This window comes from Pinus tabuliformis, chromosome 4_1, assembly GCF_031772625.1.
Source record: "Pinus tabuliformis cultivar Carrire ecotype Pingquan chromosome 4_1, CPIR1, whole genome shotgun sequence".
NCBI lineage: Eukaryota > Viridiplantae > Streptophyta > Pinopsida > Pinales > Pinaceae > Pinus > Pinus tabuliformis.
In genome coordinates, this window is record NC_142303.1 from 504760619 (window position 1) to 504782492 (window position 21874).

The 21874-nt window shown below is 38.5% G+C and overlaps 1 protein-coding gene across 2 annotated transcripts in view; it reads left to right on the forward strand.

Annotated features, from left to right (window-relative positions):
- The window catches only part of HEN2 (RNA helicase, ATP-dependent, SK12/DOB1 protein), a 211615-nt gene that overhangs the window by 32962 nt on the left and 156779 nt on the right, over positions 1–21874 (forward strand). For both annotated transcript variants that reach the window (XR_016258077.1, XM_089419971.1), the window contains exons 5-7: positions 5511–5678; positions 5784–5855; positions 5956–6072. Coding sequence is in view for 1 of the 2 variants with exons in the window: in XM_089419971.1 (XP_089276097.1) it covers positions 5511–5678; positions 5784–5855; positions 5956–6072 (357 nt within the window). In the remaining variant the exon portion in view is untranslated. The remainder of the gene's footprint in view (positions 1–5510; positions 5679–5783; positions 5856–5955; positions 6073–21874) is intronic.

Below are 21874 nucleotides of genomic sequence, written 5' to 3' on the forward strand. Positions count from 1 at the left end.
TTTCGAAATGTGTTTCGTATGGCGTGTCACTCACGGATCGTGTTTCGAGCTTTTGATCCCGGGGGGGGGCATTTCCTGCAACATTGGTTCGTACAGCTCTGAAATTGCAGGTCTGAGTTCACACGTGCGAAGGAGAGTCTTTTTCTGTTAACTGAGTTTGACTTCTGTTTGGGCCTTTTACCAGTGTTGACTTTTGGGATTCTGGTCATGGTTTGACTTGATTTGACTTTGGACTTTTGATCTGTTTTGGAGGCTGAATTCAGGAGCAAGGAGGATGAATTTTTTTCTGGGAATTTTGACCACGTTAGACTGCAGACTTGAGGCAGCTTTTACTGCAGGGTTGACTTTGATCTTGACTGGTTTTGAGGCAGAATTTTGGGACTGTTTGACCAAGTTTGACTGAGGGAAAGAGGCTGAATTCTTTGCTGCCTTGACTGAATTTTCTGAAGCACTTTGACCGTTGACAGTTGACTGTTGACTGGTTAGGGCAGATTTGACTGATGTTGATTTTGACCAGAAATTGCAGATTTGAATTTTGACCAGAGATGACTTTTTGAGCTCATCTTTGATTGGATATTGGGTGGTGAATTTGTCTAGTCAAAGGCTTTGATCTTTGACTCATTATTGATGTACTTGGACATTGTACCTCTCTGCTGAACATTTGATGACAATCTAATAGAAGAAGAATTTGGAAAGAGTTTCCCCCCTTGTGTGGTTTGTCCCTGATCTTTGACCAAACTACTGTGTCTCTGTTGTTCTTAGCTCTCTTCTATTGTGCATTTGGTTCACTGTTCTATCTACAATTGTTTATTGTTGCTGGAAGATTGAATTGAAGAAGATCTGATATAAGTGATTGTGTTAAGCATAGAACACTGAAAAGTTAACTAAATGCCAAGTTTTTCTGTTCTGTGGGAGGAAGAAAGGGTCGAAAGTCTGCTGGCTGTAGGAGTGGGGCTGAAGCACTTTTCTGCTAGGAGAGAGGACTGAAAGGCCTGTATGCTTGCGGAGGAGAGGGATGAGTTGCCTCAGGTCACATCACAGAAGGAAAGGGGCCTTTTAGGCCGAGATCTGAAGTGCCACAGCCCTAATATGCTAGGCCGTAGGTCTGTCTAATGTGACCAAAGGTTGACAGTGAGGCTGAGGGGTTTAGGTATGTGGAAGGGCTGCAAAGAGGCTGAGATGCTGCAGAGAGGCTGAGATCCAAAGAGAAAGATTGCCATGGGTGTGAATGAGGGTTAGATCTGAGAGCAAATCATCTAATGAGAATACTAGCCCAAGTTCAGGGTGGTTCTGGGCATGCGTTTCAGTGGTATACTTCTGTGTTTAGGGCTGAGGGTTTCTGTGTGACAAGGAGGGTCGAGACCCTTGAGATTGGTGGACAGTAAGGCCGTAAGGCCTGTGCTGCATCAGCAGTGAGGGCCGTGCTTCATCCGAGTTATATATGGAAGATTAACAGGCAAAGAAGTGACGTATACGCAGGGATAATGAGGTCTGTCGTGAAGTTTGAAGCTGACTTATTGCGGAAGCAAGTTTCAGGGCTGAGTAGCGTCAAGAAAAGTGCCATAGGGCCATGACCTTTCAGATCTGTGCAGAGATCTTTGAAAGGGTATGTGGCTTGGTTTTCATGTAGATGTTTGTAGGAAGAAAAGAAGTGTTACACAAGAGGGTTTGAACAGTATGTCATTTTTCCTATGAACAGTCACCTTGGAGTAGCAAAGGGACTGTGTGAGAGCAGATTTGTGGTGCCGATTTACAGTGAGATTTGGTGAAGCAATCTACTGTTGGAAGGCAGATCGATGGGGCCTAAGATCAGTCTCTTAGTATTAGCTAAGTTATTGTATGCAGGCAGCTTGTTGGAACCCCTACGAACAGTGCTTTTGATGTGGTAAACCCCTGTTAGAGGGAAGACTAATATAAGCCTAAGATCAATGACCTTGGAGCAGCATAGTCATTGTGCGAAGGCAGATTTGTAGAAATATGCAAAGGTTTTGGAGCAGCAGAACCCTTAGTGAGCAGCTGACTGAAGGAGGCAAGGGAACTGCTAGATTTCAAGGACAACAAGAAGCAGAAAGGGATGAGCTAGATGGGCTACCTCACCAAGTAAGCTAAGTGTTTGCTATGTATACTGTTTGTATCGGTGGTCGAGGGCCATGATCCCTGGTATGGGAGCCCCATGATTCTTTTATTAATGAAGTAATGAAATTATTGAGTGTTTCTTAGATCTATGTGTGCTAGATTAATTCACTGCTATTACATTTTTGCTGTGCAAAGTGCTAGTAGTTGAGGGTATTTCAGTGTGTTTATGATCATGTTTTTAGACATAGACCTGTAGCTGAAGTGCCAAGGAAAAATCAACAGTCTAGCCTTCCAACATATTGACTTTCATGTCATCATAGCCTTGATGGAGAAACATCGCAAGTGATATGGATATTTTTAGCATTAGAGTGGCTTCTTGAGGTTGTTTACACCTTCACTTAGTGGATTGCTTCCTTTGTCATTATTCTTTGGCACATCTATTAAGGCATAACTACCATTTGGATCATTATTCTACAGCACTTCAGTTTGTGGCCTTGCTTGGAGGTGACTACTATCATCTATATGGTATGAATCATTTGAGGAAGTTTTCTAATGCATTGGAGAGATTGCCCCTTGTTTATTGTACCTCGGGATGTGTGGATGTGTTCCCTTGTTGAGCACTCCATTAGATGAATTTGCAAATGCCTCAAGGAGAGATATGACATAGTCAAATGTGCCTACTCTTGGGAGGTGTTTTGCTTGAAGAGAGGACAAGTGGCGTGTCCACTCATTTGTTCCATTATTTTATTATGTATTTTGACTGCCTTTTAGGAGGTTGTTAGGATATGCATTATTTTTAGTCATCCTATTAGAGATCATGGATCTAGAGCTACTTGAATATTATTTTATTTTTGAGCTCAACCTCTAGAGAAGCTTTCTCACATTGAAATGGTTGTTGGAAGTTTGAGGAATGACTGTAGAACTATTGTTGAAGGCTCGAGAGATTTATATGTTATTTCTTGTAATGTGAGGCTCATGTCTTCATCTCAAATCGCTGAATTTTGTTGCTGGAAAATATTCAGGAATTCTTCTTGAAGGGCTATTTTTGATTTGCTACTGCATTAGAAGGGCTTAAATGTTTGTCTTTCCCTCTTATGTTCTTTTGCTGTTTTATTTCTGAATGTGTTAATTTTGCAGCCGTCGTTTTTGTAAGAGTTTGTCACAGATTTCCTATTTCATGGTAAGGCACATTGTCATTGCAAGTTTAAAGAGGTGCACCTTTGGGACAGGGCCCTCCAAGTAAATTTTCTGCAGTATAAAACAACAAATCAGTGGTGGCTGTATCATGCTTTTACCCTCTTTTGTTTTGCGTTAATCACTAATAGGAAACATCTCTAAGACTGATACCTTGACTCTGCTTTTCCTAGAGTGGTTTAGGCACTGGTGTCTCTTTTAACCACTTCGAAAAATACAAAATTAATCATTTATTTTTTGTTTTCCCAAATATGAAATGTACTTCAAGCAATCATCATAAATCAGATTTAATAAAGTATGAAATCTATTTCGAGTAATCATAAAAATTTACTGTTATTTCTAGTGATTCCTCCTACTAGTTTTAGGGATGATCTAGAGACAGTGAAGGAGCCACATTGGTGACATTGGGTAGCCCTTCTATGTTGTCTGTGGGGTCACATTTGCATTATGGCTTTACCACATAAAGTGAGGGTTCGGGAGGTAACATCTCCTTGTGTTCGTTTGACGAGATTGTTGAGCTTGGTATGGGTTACTCACAGTGATGGATCCACAGGCTTTTTTCTGATAAAAGGATTAATGAAAGCTCTTGTATTTCAGATTTTTATTGGTGGTCTGATTAGCTTTCTTTCTGCTGTGGCATCAGTTGCCATCACTGTCGTCACCTGCAGGGCTGTCATTTATGGCAGAAAAGGTTTCCCACATGGTTCTACCTGCATTTTGTTATGATATTCTGCAAATAATTTTTATTTCTGCTTTACGCAGCTGATGAACTCCTTATTTTGCCACTTTATGTATGTTTTGACTCCTTTGGACCTACTCTGTCGTTAGTGGACATTGATATAATTGCATTGCATCTTTTTCCTTTTGCATCAGATCAAAGCTCAAATCCTGAACAGCCTACTTTAGGCATGCATTATGTGATGTTGTTGCAATCAAAACTAGTAGACATTGATATAATTTCTTTCTTTTTCTTTAGTATTAAATTAAAGCTTTACGATTCTAAAAAACCTGTTTCAAGCATATTTTCTGTAATATTGTTGCAATCTAAAATAAGTAGTACATAGTGCATCAGTTCCTTAAGCAGAAATAAAAACAAGTATCATAATATAATTACAAAATGCAGGTAGCCACCATAGGCTGGTTGCAAGTATCAGTTGACATGTATATTATGATAAAATGAAATTTGACCGTTAGTCTGTTTAATCCATGCTATCATGATGCCCCTTGTGGTGATATGTTCTGGCACTCCTTTTTTCCCATGTGGCAATGCTGAAATTCCTTAGTTAAAATGATTTCTTCTAGTAATGTAACTATTCAGGGCTTCAGTTATGTGCCATATACCTTGGTTGTGATTATTATGGATGAATGACTGAAAATTATATGATACTTTTGTTTGATATTCTACCCCTAAAGAGAAACCCACACTTCCAGCTGACTGTTTTGAATCCCTTATTTTTGTTCATTGTTGCTCTTTAATGTTCATGAACTCATTGTAGGAGTCATGCGTGTAGGCCAGCCTTGGAAGGACTTTTTTGTTGATGTGTGGGAGTCCAAATGATGTTACCAAAATTTGAACTCGCAATTATTTCCCCAGTTGGCGGTGTTTCTGAAGTTCCTCATCATTAACTCATCGACTTCAATTATTAAGTTGATTTGGTGCTTTGATGCCTTCATGAATCTGCTTACAAACTTGTTTGTGATGCTTGCTGGGTGTTTATTAATGCCAAATTCATTCTGTACTCTGGTTTCATATGTGGTATGAAACTTTATGATTATGTGCAGTATGGTAGTATTGTTTATCCTGATGAGTACACATTATAACTTTTGTTTATGTGATCAGGTCCTCGAACCACCTTTATGGCTTGTCCATTACTCAGGGGATAGTTTAGCATACTCAGTTCGCTAAGCAATGTTTTAGACATAACAGTTTTTCTTTTGTATTGAAATGCATTTTCTTTAAACTAAGTTTGTACCTTCCTTTTGTAGAGGGGAAGCCACCCGTCACTTTGTAATTTATCTGAAGGAAGTGTTCATGCAAGGAAATGAAAAACAACCCAAAACATCATGAAATTTCAATCATCTCAATTAGTTTGAGTGGGACTGAGCCTTTTACGTTCATGGCAACTTCAAAATACAGTGGCCTTTTCTGGTTGATTGACATGTCTTGTTATAGAAGCCAAGTTCAACTGCGAGGTGTTGTAAGTTTTGTGCATGACATTTATTTTGTTGTAAACATGCAGATGGACATGAAGACTTGCAAGGAAATGATCTTGGGAAAACCTGCACCATTAGTTAGTACCTTCAGGTTGAGCTATTACACACTACTAAATTTAATGAGTCGAGCCGAGGGACAATTTGATTCTGAATATTGCATCAAGAATTCTTTCCATCAGTTTCAACATGATAAGGTTTAACTTTGTTCTTTGGATTCTTTTATTATCTTGATGAATTTTGGAGATTCCCTGTGACATTTCCCGAAAGTCCATGTTAGTATTATTAACGAGTATTTGCAGGCACTACCAGAAGTTGAAGAGAAGATTGCAAAATTGGAGCAAGAAGCAGCCATGCTTGGTGCATCTGAGGAGGTAAGTTCTTCGTGTTGATTGTAGTCAGGCAAATCGGGATAATTTAGTACCATCCTAGATGTAGGTTTGTCTTGCTGACATTTCTAATAATTTTCTACAGACTTCTCTCGCAGATTATCATAAACTGAGACTAAGCATAGCAGAGTTAGAGAAGCAAATGATGACTGAAATTACTAGGCCTGAGCGCGTTCTTCTATTTCTGGTTCCTGGTAGGCTGGTATGTTTCTTAATCTTCAATAAATTGAGACTAAGCATAGCAGAGTTAAATAAGAAAATGATGACTGAAATTACTAGGCCTGAGTGTGTTCCTCTATGTCTCGTTCCTGATAGGCTGGTATGTTTCTTAATCTTTTGGTCTTATATAGTGCTACTGACATTTGCCTGTGACAAAATAAAGATCGATTTTTTTTTTTGGTATAGTCGTATGGTTCTTAGTAGGTAGCCCACTTCCATTTGACCTTGCCTCTTCATTGATTCATCTTCGATTTTTATTTATTTATTTCTTGTCAAGTTGAAACATTTCAATGTGTTACTTTGGTTTCTGAGTATGCTTATTGCTTATGAACCTCGATTGGTGAATATTGTTGATGCTGGAGTAAGTATTTACTTTTTTTCTCAATATGATTGAGAAATTGTAAGAATTATTAGATGAATGAGTAATATGATCACAATATCATGGGATGGTGTGCTTATAGCATTGACTGGTCGCAGTGGTCGACAGGTAATGTCCCTTAATTGGGTCATGGCTTTTAATTAGGATTTGTCATTTCATTTATTATGTTATATTTATTTATATATTGTTTAGTATATATTTATGTGAAATAAGAAAGCAGTGTTGTGAACATCTTGATAACATCCCGATTTTATCTAAAAATCACGATTTTTTGGCCTAGCCGATGTTTGTTGATATTTTGATGGTATCTTAATTTTGCCGATGCTTGCCGATTTTTACCGATATTTTCCCTATTTTTATGATGTTTTGGTTTTCCAAACCTTTGCCGATTTTATTCCGATGTCGATGTTTGCAACATTGTAAGAAAGTACTACAAATATGGTAAGAACATGTTACAAATACGCCTTCTCTACATCCAAATCACATGAGTCAATGGGTTTAACTGATCTCTATATCAATGTTGGTCAGAACAAGACAATATTCAAACTACATTTTAACAAATGTTAATTCCGATACAATTGGTCTCAAAACAGATGTTGCTGCTACTCAAATCCATAGAAGATCAAATTAGGGTGGTTAGACCCTTTCACCATTCGACAATTCTGTTCAATGCTTGGAATGTCATATCATCTCATGTCCTCTCAAAACAGATGTTGCTGCCACTCAAATCCATAGAAGATCAAATTAGGGTGGTTAGACCCTTTCACCATTCGACAATTCTGTTCAATGCTTGGAATGTCATATCATCTCATGTCCTCAACTATTACGAACTCAATAATGAAGAATCATTGTGACCAATCAGTGATATAATTATGCACCAGAGGGTGATTGAGCATGTTCTCCATCATATTGGAGGAATCCTTCTTTTGTTTGATGACCAAATGGAATTGTTGTCTGTAAGAGATCCACTTGAGATGGCCCTACTCTCTAATCTTGAAGTATGAGCTCAGAATGTGAATAAATGATGACCCAAGTGTAGGATAGTTTCTTTCCTAATATAATGTCACAACTATCTCAAAGCTTGGACCAGTGCATAAAACTCTTTGTCATATCTGTCATAATTCATCTTGGTAACAACAAGAGTTTTTGTATGGTATGCTACAGGATACCCTCCTGTAGCATATAATTATTATATTTTGTCCTGTATGGATTTCTGTTGTCTTTCTTATGTTGGATATTTTTGCACTAAATGAACTTTGTTAATTTCAAATGCTTTAATCACAGTCTCTATATAAGAGTATCGAAATGTTTTCTGCATGGTCTTGTGTGTGGAAAATATTCAATCTGGTAACTTAAATCAAAGATTTTGATTGACTAAGGAATTGTTAAGAAGGATGAATCTTTTCTTCTCTTTGAATTTGTATCAAGTGGTTAGAAAGATCCATTAGCATCTTTAGAATGGTTTTATACTTAATTCTGCAATGCTTGGTGCTTCTATGTAATGTACCGAAAAATTAATTGCTCAAGGTACAAGTAGCCTATCAATCCCCGTAGGTTTATAGTCCTCCAAAAAAGGGGAAAAACCCCAAAAATTCTCACTGTTGGGCAAGTTTTGGGGCAGCTGGGAGAAACCCAAAATTGGGGCTTGGAGCAAAGCTCAATCATTTTAGAAGAAGAGACCTCTCTAGGAAATCTATTAATATGGGAGGATTGAATTCAATTGGAATCGTCAATTGGATTAGATCAATTATATTTGTCTTCTTTGACCCTGAGGCTCTGAGGGTTTTAAGACCCCATTTCTCTTGACAATTTCGGTGGTGAAAGATTCCACCCTAGTTGACATCTTTCTCCCTATTTTCTCTATTTTGGCACAAGTTCGTGATCTTTGATTTGCGCATCGAATTCTGTAAGGACTAATCTTTGTTCGGAGAGCAAAGACAAGGAAGAATCTCTGTGTGTGAAGCGAAGTTCTTTTTCTCGCCGTTTTGACTTCTGGGCACTTTTTGAGAGGGCAATGAAATTATTTCTATATGTTTTTTGGTCATAGGGCAATCTTGAAACAAGGTTGCGATGTGAGGCAGAGCAAGGCAAGGGTTGAACAAGTCATTCCCTGTGACAACCAAATTTGTGGAAGGATGAATGCTGGCTCAATCCTGAAGAAGCCGAGCCATAATACATGTAATAGTGAAGCTGTTCTTGTTTGTCTCTTGAAATCGTCTAATCAAGGCAGTGGACTCTCTGTGACAATTTGATTTACAGATTTGTGAAGTCTGGGTTGGGTGACTCATTCGCAACGACATCCTATAACTGAGGTTTCATTTCTGTGGAAGTTGAGAAAGGGTTTGAATTTTTGGAGGATCTTAGAGGTCTCTGTTGGGAAGCGAAGTTTCTCTTCTAGTGTTAAAAGTGCATGCAATGGACAGAAGTAGAGAGAAATGCACTAAAATCCTTGTTGTGGATCTAAACGAGCTATAAGAAGTTGGACAGAGCCTTGCTGTGGACAAGCTATGATTGTGGCTGAACAAACAACCGTAGACGAAATACCTGTTTCATCAACTTTGGTTCAAACTCTGGCGTGGACGAGTCTGTACGACGCAACAGGGACACCGAAGTACGAACTTAAGCAACATAACTACTAATCGAAGGCTGCTGGGGAATGCATGGAATTTAGGTGTCTCGAGAAGACGACTTCCCTAGGGTTAGCTGTCGGAGTAGCTGCCAAAGGCACGTTGTCGTCTTCACTTTTGAACTTTGATCTATTTGATTTGGATTTAATGTGGTGTCTTGTTCACTTTTGAACTTTGATCTATTGTTTTATTTGGATTTAATTTGGTGTGGCCCATCAGACCATTAACATTTATATTGTGGAACTATCTGTGGAATTATTAAATGTTTATTCATTTTGTCAAATTCACTATATTATAGGAAGGACTTAGCACTATTTCATTAAAAGATATACTACTATATTGAATACCATTGTCATAGTCAAGGAAGAAGTCTTATTGTTACAAGTGAAAATTGTCCTAGCACTCTAAATTCTACACAATATTAGACATCAAGTAACATAATGCAGATTTGGCTATATATTTTTTTAGAAGTCTACACGTGTTTATTTTAAGGTACACAAAGGTTTTAACTATTGGACTACTGTGGTTGCAAGAGGCTAGCCTTAACTAATGAGTAATAACTTATTATGGTCATAGGATGCCAAGTTTTAACTAATGGGCTAGTACTGATAGTCCCTACACAAGCATATAGTCTGAGACCACATTATGGCTGAACGAACAACAATTGACGAAATGCCTGTTTCATCAACTTCGGTTCAAACTCTAACGTGGAGGAGTCTGTACGGTGCAACAGGGACACCGAAGTACAGACTTAGCAACACAATTACTAATTGAAGGCTGCTGGGGAATGCATGGAATTTAGGTGTCTTGAGAAGACGACTTCCCTAGGGTTAGCTGCCGGAGTAGCTGCCAAAGGCACGTTGTCGTGTTCACTTTTGAACTTTGATCTATTTGATTTGGATTTAATGTGGCGTCTTGTTCACTTTTGAACTTTGATCTATTGTTTTATTTGGATTTAATGTGGTGTGGCCCATCAGACCATTAACATTTATATTGTGGAACTATCTTTGGAATTATTAAATGTTTATTCGTTATGTCAAATTCACTATATTGTAGGAAGGACTTAGCACTATTTCATTAAAAGATATACTACTATATTGCATGACATTGTCATAATGAAGGAAGATGTCTTATTGTTACAAGTGAAAATTGCCCTAGCACTCTACATTCTACACAATATTAGACATCAAGTACCATACTGCAGATTTGGCTATATATTTCTTTAGAAGTATACACGTGTTTATTTTAAGGTACACAAAGGTTTTAACTATTGGACCATTGTGGTTGCAAGAGACTGTGCCTTAACTAATGAGTAATAACTTATTATGGTCACAGGATGCTAAGTTTTAACTAATGGACTACTACCGATAGTCCCTACACAATCATATAGTCTGAGACCACATTGTGGCTGAACGAACAACAATCGATGGAATACTTGTTTCATCAACTTCGATTCAAGCTCTGACGTGGATGAGTCTGTACGGTGCAATAGGGACACCGAAGTACGGACTTAAGCAACACAATTACTAATCGAAGGCTGCTGGGGAATGCATGGAATTTAGGTGTCTCGAGAAGACGACTTCCCTAGGGTTAGCTGTTGGAGTAGCTACCAAAGGCACGTTGTCGTGTTCACTTTTGAACCTTGATCTATTTGATTTGGATTTAATGTGGTATCTTGTTCACTTTTGAACTTTGATCTATTGTTTTATTTGGATTTAATGTGGTGTGGCCCATGAGACCATTAACATTTATATTGTGGAACTATCTTTGGAATTATTAAATGTTTATTCGTTATGTCAAATTCACTATATTGTAGGAAGGACTTAGCACTATTTCATTAAAAGATATACTACTATATTGAATACCATTGTCATAGTCAAGGAAGAAGTCTTATTGTTACAAGTGAAAATTGTCCTAGCACTCTACATTCTACACAAAATTTGACATCAAGTAACATAATGTAGATTTGGCTATATATTTCTTTAGAAGTCTACATGTGTTTATTTTAAGGTACACAAAGGTTTTAACTATTGGACTACTGTGGTTGTAAGAGACTATGCCTTAACTAATGAGTAATAACTTATTATGGTCATAGGATGCCAAGTTTTAACTAATGGGCTACTACTGATAGTCCCTACACAATCATATAGTCTGAGACCACATTGTGGCTGAACGAAGAACAATTGACGGAATACCTGTTTCATCAACTTCGGTTCAAGCTCTGACGTGGATGAGTCTCTACGGTGCAACACGAACACCGAAGTACGGACTTGAGCAACACAATTACTAATCGAAGGCTATTGGGGAATGCATGGAATTTAGGTGTCTTGAGAAGACGACTTCCCTTGCGTTAGCTGTTGGAGTAGCTGACAAAGGCACGTTGTTGTGTTCACTTTTGAACTTTGATCTATTCGATTTGGATTTAATGTGGTGTCTTGTTCACTTTTGAACTTTGATATGTTGTTTTATTTGGAGTTAATGTGGTGTGGCCCTTCAGACCATTAACATTTATATTGTGGAACTCTTTTTGGAATTATTAAATGTTTATTCGTTATGTCAAATTCACTATATTGTAGGAAGGACTTAGCACTATTTCATTAAAAGATATACTACTATATTGAATACCATTGTCATAGTCAAGGAAGAAGTCTTATTGTTACAAGTGAAAATTGTCCTAGCACTCTACATTCTACACAATATTAGACATCAAGTAACATAATGCAGATTTGGGTATATATTTTTTTAGAAGTCTACATGTGTTTATTTTAAGGTACTCAAAGGTTTTAACTATTGGACTACTGTGGTTGCAAGAGACTATGCCTTAACTAATGATTAATAGCTTATTATGGTCACATGATGCCTAGTTTTAACTAATGGGTTGCCACTGATTGTCCCGACACAACCATATAGTTTGAGACCACATTGCCATAAGTTGCAATCCTTATCTTTGATGAAGCATTGTCATGATCCATTAGTGAGTTGTCAATATGATCTAGAATTAGAATGGTCAAATTCATGTACTATAAATTAAGATCATGAGATCAGTTCAATGTGTTGAGAATTAATTAAGCCTTTTCCGTCAGCTACTGTGCTGTGTTTGCTTGTTCTCAATTCTTAACAATCATATCAACGAAATTTAGAGGGGTGTTTTGATGTAGTTTGTATAATTTCATGGGTCATTATGGTTGGTAATATGTCATGTTTGAGGCCTTGAAGGCATGGTTATCTCAATTCTTATGGTAGAATATCAATTCTAAATAAGTGGATGGTGTGTTGGCTATCTTTGAATTTGACTATGTCAAAGTTGAAGGTCTTAGATATGGACGAGGCAGAAAAAAGCCATTGGTCCTTTATGTAGAAATCCTTAAAACTAAACTGAAGAAAATCATATGATGTGTAGATAAAATTAATATCCACAAATGGAATAGGGATTTAGTTGTATTCACCTTGAAAATCTATGAGGTTGGGCATTCAAACAAATATACTCTTTTTCCTGGAGAATTACCTGATCTACTAGTTAAAATAGTGCCTTTTCTAGTTTCAATGTCATCCTCATTTACAATCATCTCTTTATTTTCAAAGTTCCAAGCAAAATTTCTAATCTTATTCTTTTTTGTTTTACCTTTAAGCATATCATTTGCGCGGACACTACAATACTAGGATTGATGGCCAAACTTTCCGCAATAAAAACCAATGTTGCAAACATCGACATCGAGATAAAATCGACAAGGGTTCGGAAAACCAAAATATCATAAAAATTGGGAAAATATTAGTACAAATTGGCAAACATCGACAAATTAAAGATACCACAAAAATATTAGTAAAAATCGGCAAACATTGTCTAGTCCAAAAAATTGCGATTTTGCGATAAAATTGTGATGTTTGCAACACTGTTAAAAATAGGTCCTTGTGGTGCCTTGTTTTTTGCTTGGTTTTTATTCGATTTAACTTCTATCTATGTTAAAGAAAATGTTTTCCTTACTTTCTCCTTTGTCATTTTCATGATTCTCCCTTTCAACAATTGATGAAATGATTTATTCTAGGGATTGTGATTTAATATGACTATGGATACGACATTGTTATATTCTTTGGGTAGACAACACAACTTAATAGGATGGCGTTGGTATCATGTTCACTTTTATACCCATATAAACTCACTGTTGTATTGATGCCTTTAATGCATTAACAAGGATGGATGTTGTTTCTCCTCAGATCATTTTAAATCCAAAATATTGCTTCTTTGAAACAAAATTTGCATTCTAAATCTGTGATCACAATAGTTCCCATATTTTTGTTCAACTTTTAGACATATCAAGATGATGAAGTTGAGTATCGAACATTCTTAAGGCAATCATTGAGTTTACCTTATTGTTGAATGTCTGTTCAACTAAGTTATTAGGTTGTGTAGGTTTGGTTTAATACTTGGTACATTTGATGCGCTCAAATGTAATTGAAGTTTCACTCTCCATGTATGAGAATTTGATTTTTTAAAGTAGGCCAAATCGACTTTATTGATTTCCTTTTCTTCAGAATAAAATGTTGAGAAATCCATTAGGGCAACATTTATTCTTAATTTCTCTTGCTTGACATTTACCCGTGATATTATATTTGTCTTATGTTTATTATATTAATGCTCTCATCATCAAATAAATGCCAAAAACATGAAGATCATACACAATGAACATTAGATGTAGGCACTTAGCTAGGGAAAAACCCCCATGGAGGGGAAAACCTAGTCAAACTCTTCCACTAGTAGAATCAGATCAAATTGAGACAACTAGGATGCAAGAAAATAACTTTCTTCACTCCACCAAGTCAACCTTCCATAAATAAGTCAAACTACCAGGTATCAAGTCAAACATCATCATTCTAAATAGGGTTTCAGTCTTATTAGCAAGGGTCCTAGGAGGGGTTCCAAAGGGGCAAACTACTAGGCCAAGTGGCAATAATGGGACAAAGACCTACTATCACCTCAGTCAATGTCCCTTGCTCTTTATAGACTTTCACATTGGGAGGAGTCCTAGTATGAGGAAAATCACTAAAGATGATATATTAATTATGGAGAGGTAGTGATTTCTAGAGCCTATTCAAAGGAGAGACTTGGATGATAAGGGTTACTTGCTCAAGAAGCAAGATGTATGGCTCTTTAAGAAGGGCTCAAAGGGAAGCTTAGTTCGAGGGATGAGTAATATTTCTTGATATGAGATACCCTAGATTGAAGAATCCTAGGAGAATGGGGTTCTTAAGATGATCCTTTTGAAATTAGAGTGGTAAAGGGTGCGGGACCACCAAGAAGCTCAAGTGGACCCAAACAAGGTCAAGGGTTTCAGGTGAAAGTTCAAACAAAGGATCTTGACCAGGTAAGGGAGGAGAAAAGGATCAAAGAGATTAAATTTGACTTGAGTTTTCAATACAATGATTCTCAATGAAGCCACTAACGAAGGAAACCTAGGTACATAAATGAAAGTGCAGCTAGGGATTGAGATATTTCCAAATCTAGCCATCGGATACCCTTCAAAATTTGAGAGGGCCCAGAGGAAACCCCAGTGCAGTTGTTGGTCAAGTTTCACTCAAAATGGATGGCTACAAAGGATTTCGTGTGATGCCCTAAGAGATACTAGGGTTAGGGCTTAGAAAGAGGGAGGAAAGGTGAAGAAAAATATTCGTTGAGGTGATCACCAATGATAAGATTAGTGCCTTAGCCTATTGGGAGAATGGAGTCAATAATGAGATTTGATTTAGGTTTTTTCCCAATCTAGAAGACCTATTGTAGCTTCACATGCCCTAGAGAGGCAACTACCTAGCTACAACAAGGAATTACACTTTGACTTCTCAATAAATGGAGTTTCGTGGTTGAATCTTCAAGGATAACCCCTAGGAACATTTGCTTTTCATGCCCAATGAATAACGCATGCAATGGATCAAGGCTTCTAAGTGATTCAATATTTTCACATAATTTAGAGCACAAGCAACATCCTGATGATATATTCCATACATTAGACATATAATGAAAATTTCGTACAAAGAGAAACTTACATGGTAGAAAAAGTATATCCATCCATCACATTTGCAAGAAAGAATCTCCAAGATTGAAAAGCAATAATTCGAACATAAAATGCATTAAAGATCCTCCAATTTGCCCATCAATAGCTATAGTGAAGTTCTGAAGAGAGATACAAATCCAAGTGATGATGACAATTACAAATGGGGTACATGAGCCTCTAATAGTTCAAATGGGTCTAATTAGCCTAACAAACCCTTAAAAGTGTCTCTAATGTGCAAAATAACACCCTTAATTGGTGACAAGCCCACCAACTAGCTCTATAACAAGAAAATTAAGTATCTCAAGAGGGCCAAAATGATAAATAAATAGCTAGGAGGGCCATTGGAAGGCCTGGTGGAGTCCAATATTTTCCAAAATGAGTGGAAGGGCTCCAAATATAGTGACAAAGGGGGTGACCCCTTGATCTCCAAGCAAATGACCTGTTCTCCCAAGTGGCTGTGGGGACACAAAACATCCTCATGGGTATCCAAGTAGATCAATCAAGCCTGTATCCCATTTGTAAGGGCTAGAACAATGATGCAAGCCCTCCCTTTGCCTCCCATGGGGAAACATAGCCCCATCTGTGCCCTGGATCATCTACCAAGTGTGTGGTGCAAGTGTGTAGCCGACTGGGCAAGGTGGTCCACGTGCATCATCGTCATCAAATAGGTGGAACATGAGCGAGCAATGGATGGTATTGAAGGATCCCATGGCATGGCTATCTGCTCTTTGCTACAGTGGAGGCCCATTGCTTTCAAGGCACACCGTACAAATGCCAATATGACCCTTTGGAGGGCTTGAGCCTTGGACCAACCCATATAGGGAGACCAAGCCCTAAGATGAAGACCCACCTGCAATCCTGTATATGATCCAATGTGTCTCCTCACCTTCTAGTACAACAAATCATCAATGTAATTGAGTAAATGAGCTTACAAAACATGGAACCAAGTGGTCACTTCATAGTGGCATGCCCTTCCATAATGGGTTCTAGAGTGTATAGGTGTCTCCAAGTTCAAGGGGAAGGTTAACCAAGGACCCTATTAGGTAGTTTCAACCTCTAAGGGAGTGACAGGTCCATGGTTCATCCATCAAGTGGAAGGTGTCATGTGATATAATGATGGAATAGAGTAGGGCATCAGGGGAAGGCTCCAAGCCAAATGCCACAATACAAGTGTAACTAAGATAAGAGAAGCCCACACTTGGGTATATGAATGTAAGAGGGAGCAATCGTGGTACATGAGTTACCCCGACCTTTGTTTTTCCACCCTTCTTCATATGCCTTTTGCCTTCTATTGATTTTTCTTTTATGACTGCTTGGGGCTCCAGGGGATGAGAGCATGATGTGAATGATATAGCAGTGAATACCCCCTTAAGGTTGGGTAATTCATTGCCCACCAGCGGTTGGGACAAACATGGGTTCCTTAATGATGCAAGGGGGCCAATATGAGGGGCCCTAGGAACCAGGGTGATGGCTAATGATGATAGGGGTAGAGCTCGTGATGGATTTTCTGCACATGCTAAATTTGTATGTCCCAACCATCTTTTGCATTTTATGGTACATTTTTTGTTGAGAGTTGCAAAATTATGCTTTTTTACTTTCTTTTTAGCTGCATCAACCTCTAGGGCATCGTTCCAGGCCTGACGCAAATTGTGGACAAGTTGAGAGGGAGGCTAACTCCTTGTGGACCCAATAGAAAAATGTGGACCTGGAAGGTAAATATGGGAAAAGGGGTTATAATGAGGGGAGGGGAGTGATGTATGTGGTGTCGAGAAGCAGGACCACTCAACCAAAATCAAGATTTCCCATGTAGTGGCACTCCTAATGCTAATAGCCACTAATGGAGATTCCATGGGACTAAGATACAAGGTTAACCACCAAATTGGACAAGGCGACAAGAGTTCAAGCCAATGCCATTCTTTTCGTCGAATCCCCTCACTAAACCATGCCCAAAGGTGTCCATGATAAGCAAGCAAAAATACCCAACTACATAATGAATAGCAAAAATACCCAACTACATAATGAATGCCATATCTTTAGGGTTGGAAGGCCCACCTTCAAACATACAATCATAACAGATGGGGGAGGAATCATAATGGCTGGCACAGGTGGCGAAGATGGTGCCACATCCAGCCATCTGGTGGCTGCAAGGGGCTGCTGGTTCCTAGTCGAGGACCATCTTGGAGAAAAATTTCTCCTGTGGGTGTCGCCCACGGGTGGTGGGTAACTGGTCTCTTTCTTCTTACTTTTATTATATCAGTCTCCTAACATAGTTCTGCATTTTTGGTCTTGTAATACTTCAATAACCTTACATGAGTGATAGAGAATAATTTTAGACTTTTGCTAGACTTCTTTTCTTCTTGTCATAAGATAGACTTCTCCTTCTAGTATCTTGTACTTCTTGTTCACTGCTTAGTTACAGATCGAATGCCTTGTCTCCATGCATGAATAGGTCGAATACACTTGTATATATAGTAGTTCGATTCTCCATATTTAGGCCGAATTGTCAACTACTTTGAGGCCGATTTGAAGGATTAGGAAGCTGTCTTGGTGGAGGAGAATATACATAGAAATAATTTTTCTTTTTTGACATAAAGATCCCATGAAGGGTCTAGAAAAAAATAATTATGACAATGACTCAAGACATAATCCTAGAAACCTACAATGAAGGCTTGACCTATTGATCATATACACAAGCATGAAACCCATGCTTTAATAAGTCAATTTCTTTTAAATAATAAAAATTTCTTTTTCTTTCTTTTGGCAAATACAATTATGAAGACTGACACTAGTTACGTTCTTCAACATAAAAGTCCCTCGTGGACTAAACTATAAAGCTAGTTACATTCTTCAACATAAGAGTCCCTTGTGGACTAAACTATAAAACTCTAAAACCAAAAAAGTACATACCTAGAAGTCTAGGATGTGTTTGCTCACATCTGCAACTTAAATTTCTGCTTGTTAAGGTGCAATTTGGTTCCATATTTGTATTTTATTATCGGGGAGCAAATTTTTGTCTAGTGTGCTATTTTGTCTGCTCTTCTCATGAAGTTGACCATTTTCGTTCACAAGTTCTTCCCACAAGGTAATGTTTTGTTTTGTTTCTATCTACCACAAATTTTTTGTTATCATTTTCACTGATTCTCACAGGCATTAGACATCTAGGGTTGCATTTCACATGGTCTTCTTTCTCACATAGATGCCTGATATGTCTCTAAGGCACAATTATCTTTTTTAGACTGCTTAGGTTGTTTGGACTGTATGATATCTCCGTTCTCCAAGAGATAAATTCTAACCCTAGAACCCCAATATGCTCCAAGTTATTACAAGATACACTAAGAAGACTAAGAAACCCCAATGACTCCACAAAAAAGAGATAAAGTGAGCACTTGTATTGGCGTTCCATGTATACTATGATAGTATGTACATGCAATACATTTATCATATGTATTACTTGTTATGTAATACTTTCATCTTATTGATGTAATAGATTTGGAAGGAAATGAATGATGAAATTACATAACTTTTGACTCATGAGTTTATGGTTCTATTGTCTGTATGTCTATGCATGATCCTTCATTTTAGTTAGATATAATTTTTTTCTTGTGTTTGAACATTTGATGAAATTCAATTTTCTTTATTTCTAGGCATTTTAGCATACAGAGTGAGTTTACATGGGCAGTTCCAATGAAGCAATCATTCAAGGCATGCCACATTTTTAGAGTTGATGCTTGATGAAATAAAATAATATTGTTTTTTTCCTTTGTTGTTAATTTTAATTTTTTTAGACTTCTACTTGGAAGATGCATTCCCTCATCTCCATTGTTGGTGTTGTGCTAATTGGAAAGGAGAACTACAGAGAATGCTATAGAATGATCAGGCACACTCTCATCTTGAATGACTTATGAAAAGACATCTGTGAAAGAGAAGATGGCAATGCACCCATTCAAGCCCACATTCGATAAGGAGCTAGCCATTTGGGAGAACAAGGACATGAAATCCTTTAAGAGGTGAGTTGTCATACTTTCAATTACAAATTCTTATGGTGCATTAAAAAAAGTTGAAAGATCTATATGCCTCACACTCAAAATTGGAGGTTGTTTAGTTCATATTCAAGCTCTTCAACCTTGAGTTGAAAGACAATGACCCCCTTGCCTTAGCCTTTGAAATTAGAGCCATCATGCATGATGTAGATGCCTCTCGAGTTAAGATTGACATTCCTCTCATAGGGTTTGTCAAGGCCCTCTATCCTACATACTCTAATTATCTTGAATCCCCGCAAGATAGTGAGCAACTAAAATCCATTACTTTTGAAACCCTGGTGGAGAAGTTTGCAGAACGAGAGAAAGCATTTGGGAAGAGGAAGACAAGGACTCACTCCCCTGGAGAAGCAATGTGCCTTTCTCAGGAAGGGGGAATAATCAATGACATGATTCACTTAAAAGAAGTGGCAACAAAAGAGGACGTGGAAGAATGAAGTTCAGAGTCAGGGGGGTAAACACCATCAAGGGGAAAGATCTGATCTTCACTGCATGTGCTACGACAGAGTTGGACATGATGGATCAACATGTAGAATCCCCTAGGGGAGAATCAAAGATAATCAGAACAAAAAAGAAGATAAAGGTAAAACATCAGATCCACCTAAAGGTAGAGCACTTGAATCTGCTCATTATATTGTTGCCCCGTGCAATATTGGTGATCTGAAAATGGGGCTCTTAGGCTTCTTGTCTAACTTACAAGAACTGCTCCCACTTCCAAAGCTTAAACATTCCCAAGTCCTTATGATTAACCAATGCGAAATTAAATATGTGCTTGAAAATAAGGTGTATGCTTATGGCTATTTTAACTGTTTATGTGCTTTAAAATCTGTTGTTTGCGCTAATATGTAAACACATGTAACAGTGCAAACAATGCAGCAAATAACAAACACATAGGACAACAACTTAATATGGAGTTCACCCAAAACTCTTGGGCTACATCTCCTTGAGCTCTAATCAACTCAACTAGGCTCTCGGGGATTATGGCAAGTCTTTTTACAAGCTCTTGGCTGAACTCCATTGTTTTACACAGAAACAATGGGTTTAGACACCATTTTATCCCCGGCTCTTGAAGCTTCGGGCTCTAGCTCTAGCTCTGGCTCTGGGCTCGGGCTCGGGCTCTTGGCTCTGGCTCTTCGGCTCTGGCTTCTTTGGCTTTTTGCAACCTTCAGCTCTCTAGCTTTTCACTTGAACTTCATTGACCCCAAAGGATCCATCAGTTGCTTTGCGCAATGGTTTTTCGACTTCTGCTTTTGCCTTCTGCTTTGCCTTTCGACGACTTCTTCGTGTGCTCTCAATCGTGCTCTCTGGCTCTTTTGAGGCATCTTCCTGGCTTTTTGGCTTCCCTGGCTGTTTCTTTGCGATTCATTGTCCCTTTGCGGCTCTGTCGCTTCAAAATGCATCATTGCCTATAAAAACGCTTGCTGCAGCGTGGCATGATGATCAGGAGCGGTTACAGAAGGAATTGGGGCCGTTTCATAGGCGAAAATCCGAAAAATGGAGAGAATCCCATTACACAGAGAATGTTTGCAAAAACACTATCGGGCGTGATTTGCGAACTTGAAATCCCATTCAATTGCCCCTAAATCCCTATCGGGTCCGCCATTAAGCGTCATATCGCATCGCATTAGTGTATTGGGCAAAATACCAAATACACGGGAAAACCTTCAAAAACTTGACAAAATCTTTTTTATCGAACTTCAAAACTTATCGCATCCACCCTATAATCGTATCAGGTCCACATTTGGCTGCTGTCACAATCTCCACCGTCGAACAGGGTGATCTCCGATCCAATGGTCATCATGAAATTTCGGGCGGCTTAGGAGCACGAAGATTACGTGCCCGAAAAGGTGGTTTTCCTCTCTCCTCCGCCAGCGACGTGTCGACCAGTTTGTGGGATCAGGTGGAGCCAGCCCAAAATCGTTTAACGCTTGAGGCCCGCCTGAAATCTGCCTTTACGGAACTCAAATTCTATTTAATTGGGCTTATAACTCCCCTTCGGGTCTGTTTTATCGCTTCGGGCGTCGTTCCTTTGTATTTAGGTTTTTACACCGAAATGTGCTAATACACAAAAAATCCGAATTTTCGGATTTCAAAATTTATGAATTGCGCTTCTGAAATCCGTTAGGTCTGTCAATCGCCGATCACCGATTTAATCCTGGCCGTCCATTCCTCTTGTGATTCGATGGCTGAGATTGTACGTCGCGATTGCTTATCGCATGTCGCATTGCACACGGCCCAGGGGTTCTGTGCATTGCCGATGCCGATTCATCGATCCGATCATCGGCGATCGGCGTATCGCATGATCACAATTGCCAATTCCAAGGTCTCGATATCGCATATGGGCCTGTCTCCGACCTGATTGATCGGATTGGCCGATTGGGGTTTCCTCCACCTCTGCTTAAATCCAACCTTTTCCTTTTTCCGATGCAATTTCCCTTTATAAGGGTTTTTTGCCATTTTTAGGGGGTTTCTGCCTCTTTTTTCAAAGAAATAAGGCATCTTCTTTATGCGATAACTTCCGCATCCTAAGTCCAATATAGCCTATTCAAGTTGCAGTAGATTCAAAAGGAAAAGATCTTTGTAATGGGGCTATTTCCAGTAACTTCCTTGGACTTTCATTCTCCTCTGTGAGGACCACCACTTAGACTTAGGAGTCTATGCAAAATCCATTTTGGATCAATTGGAATCATCGAAGATC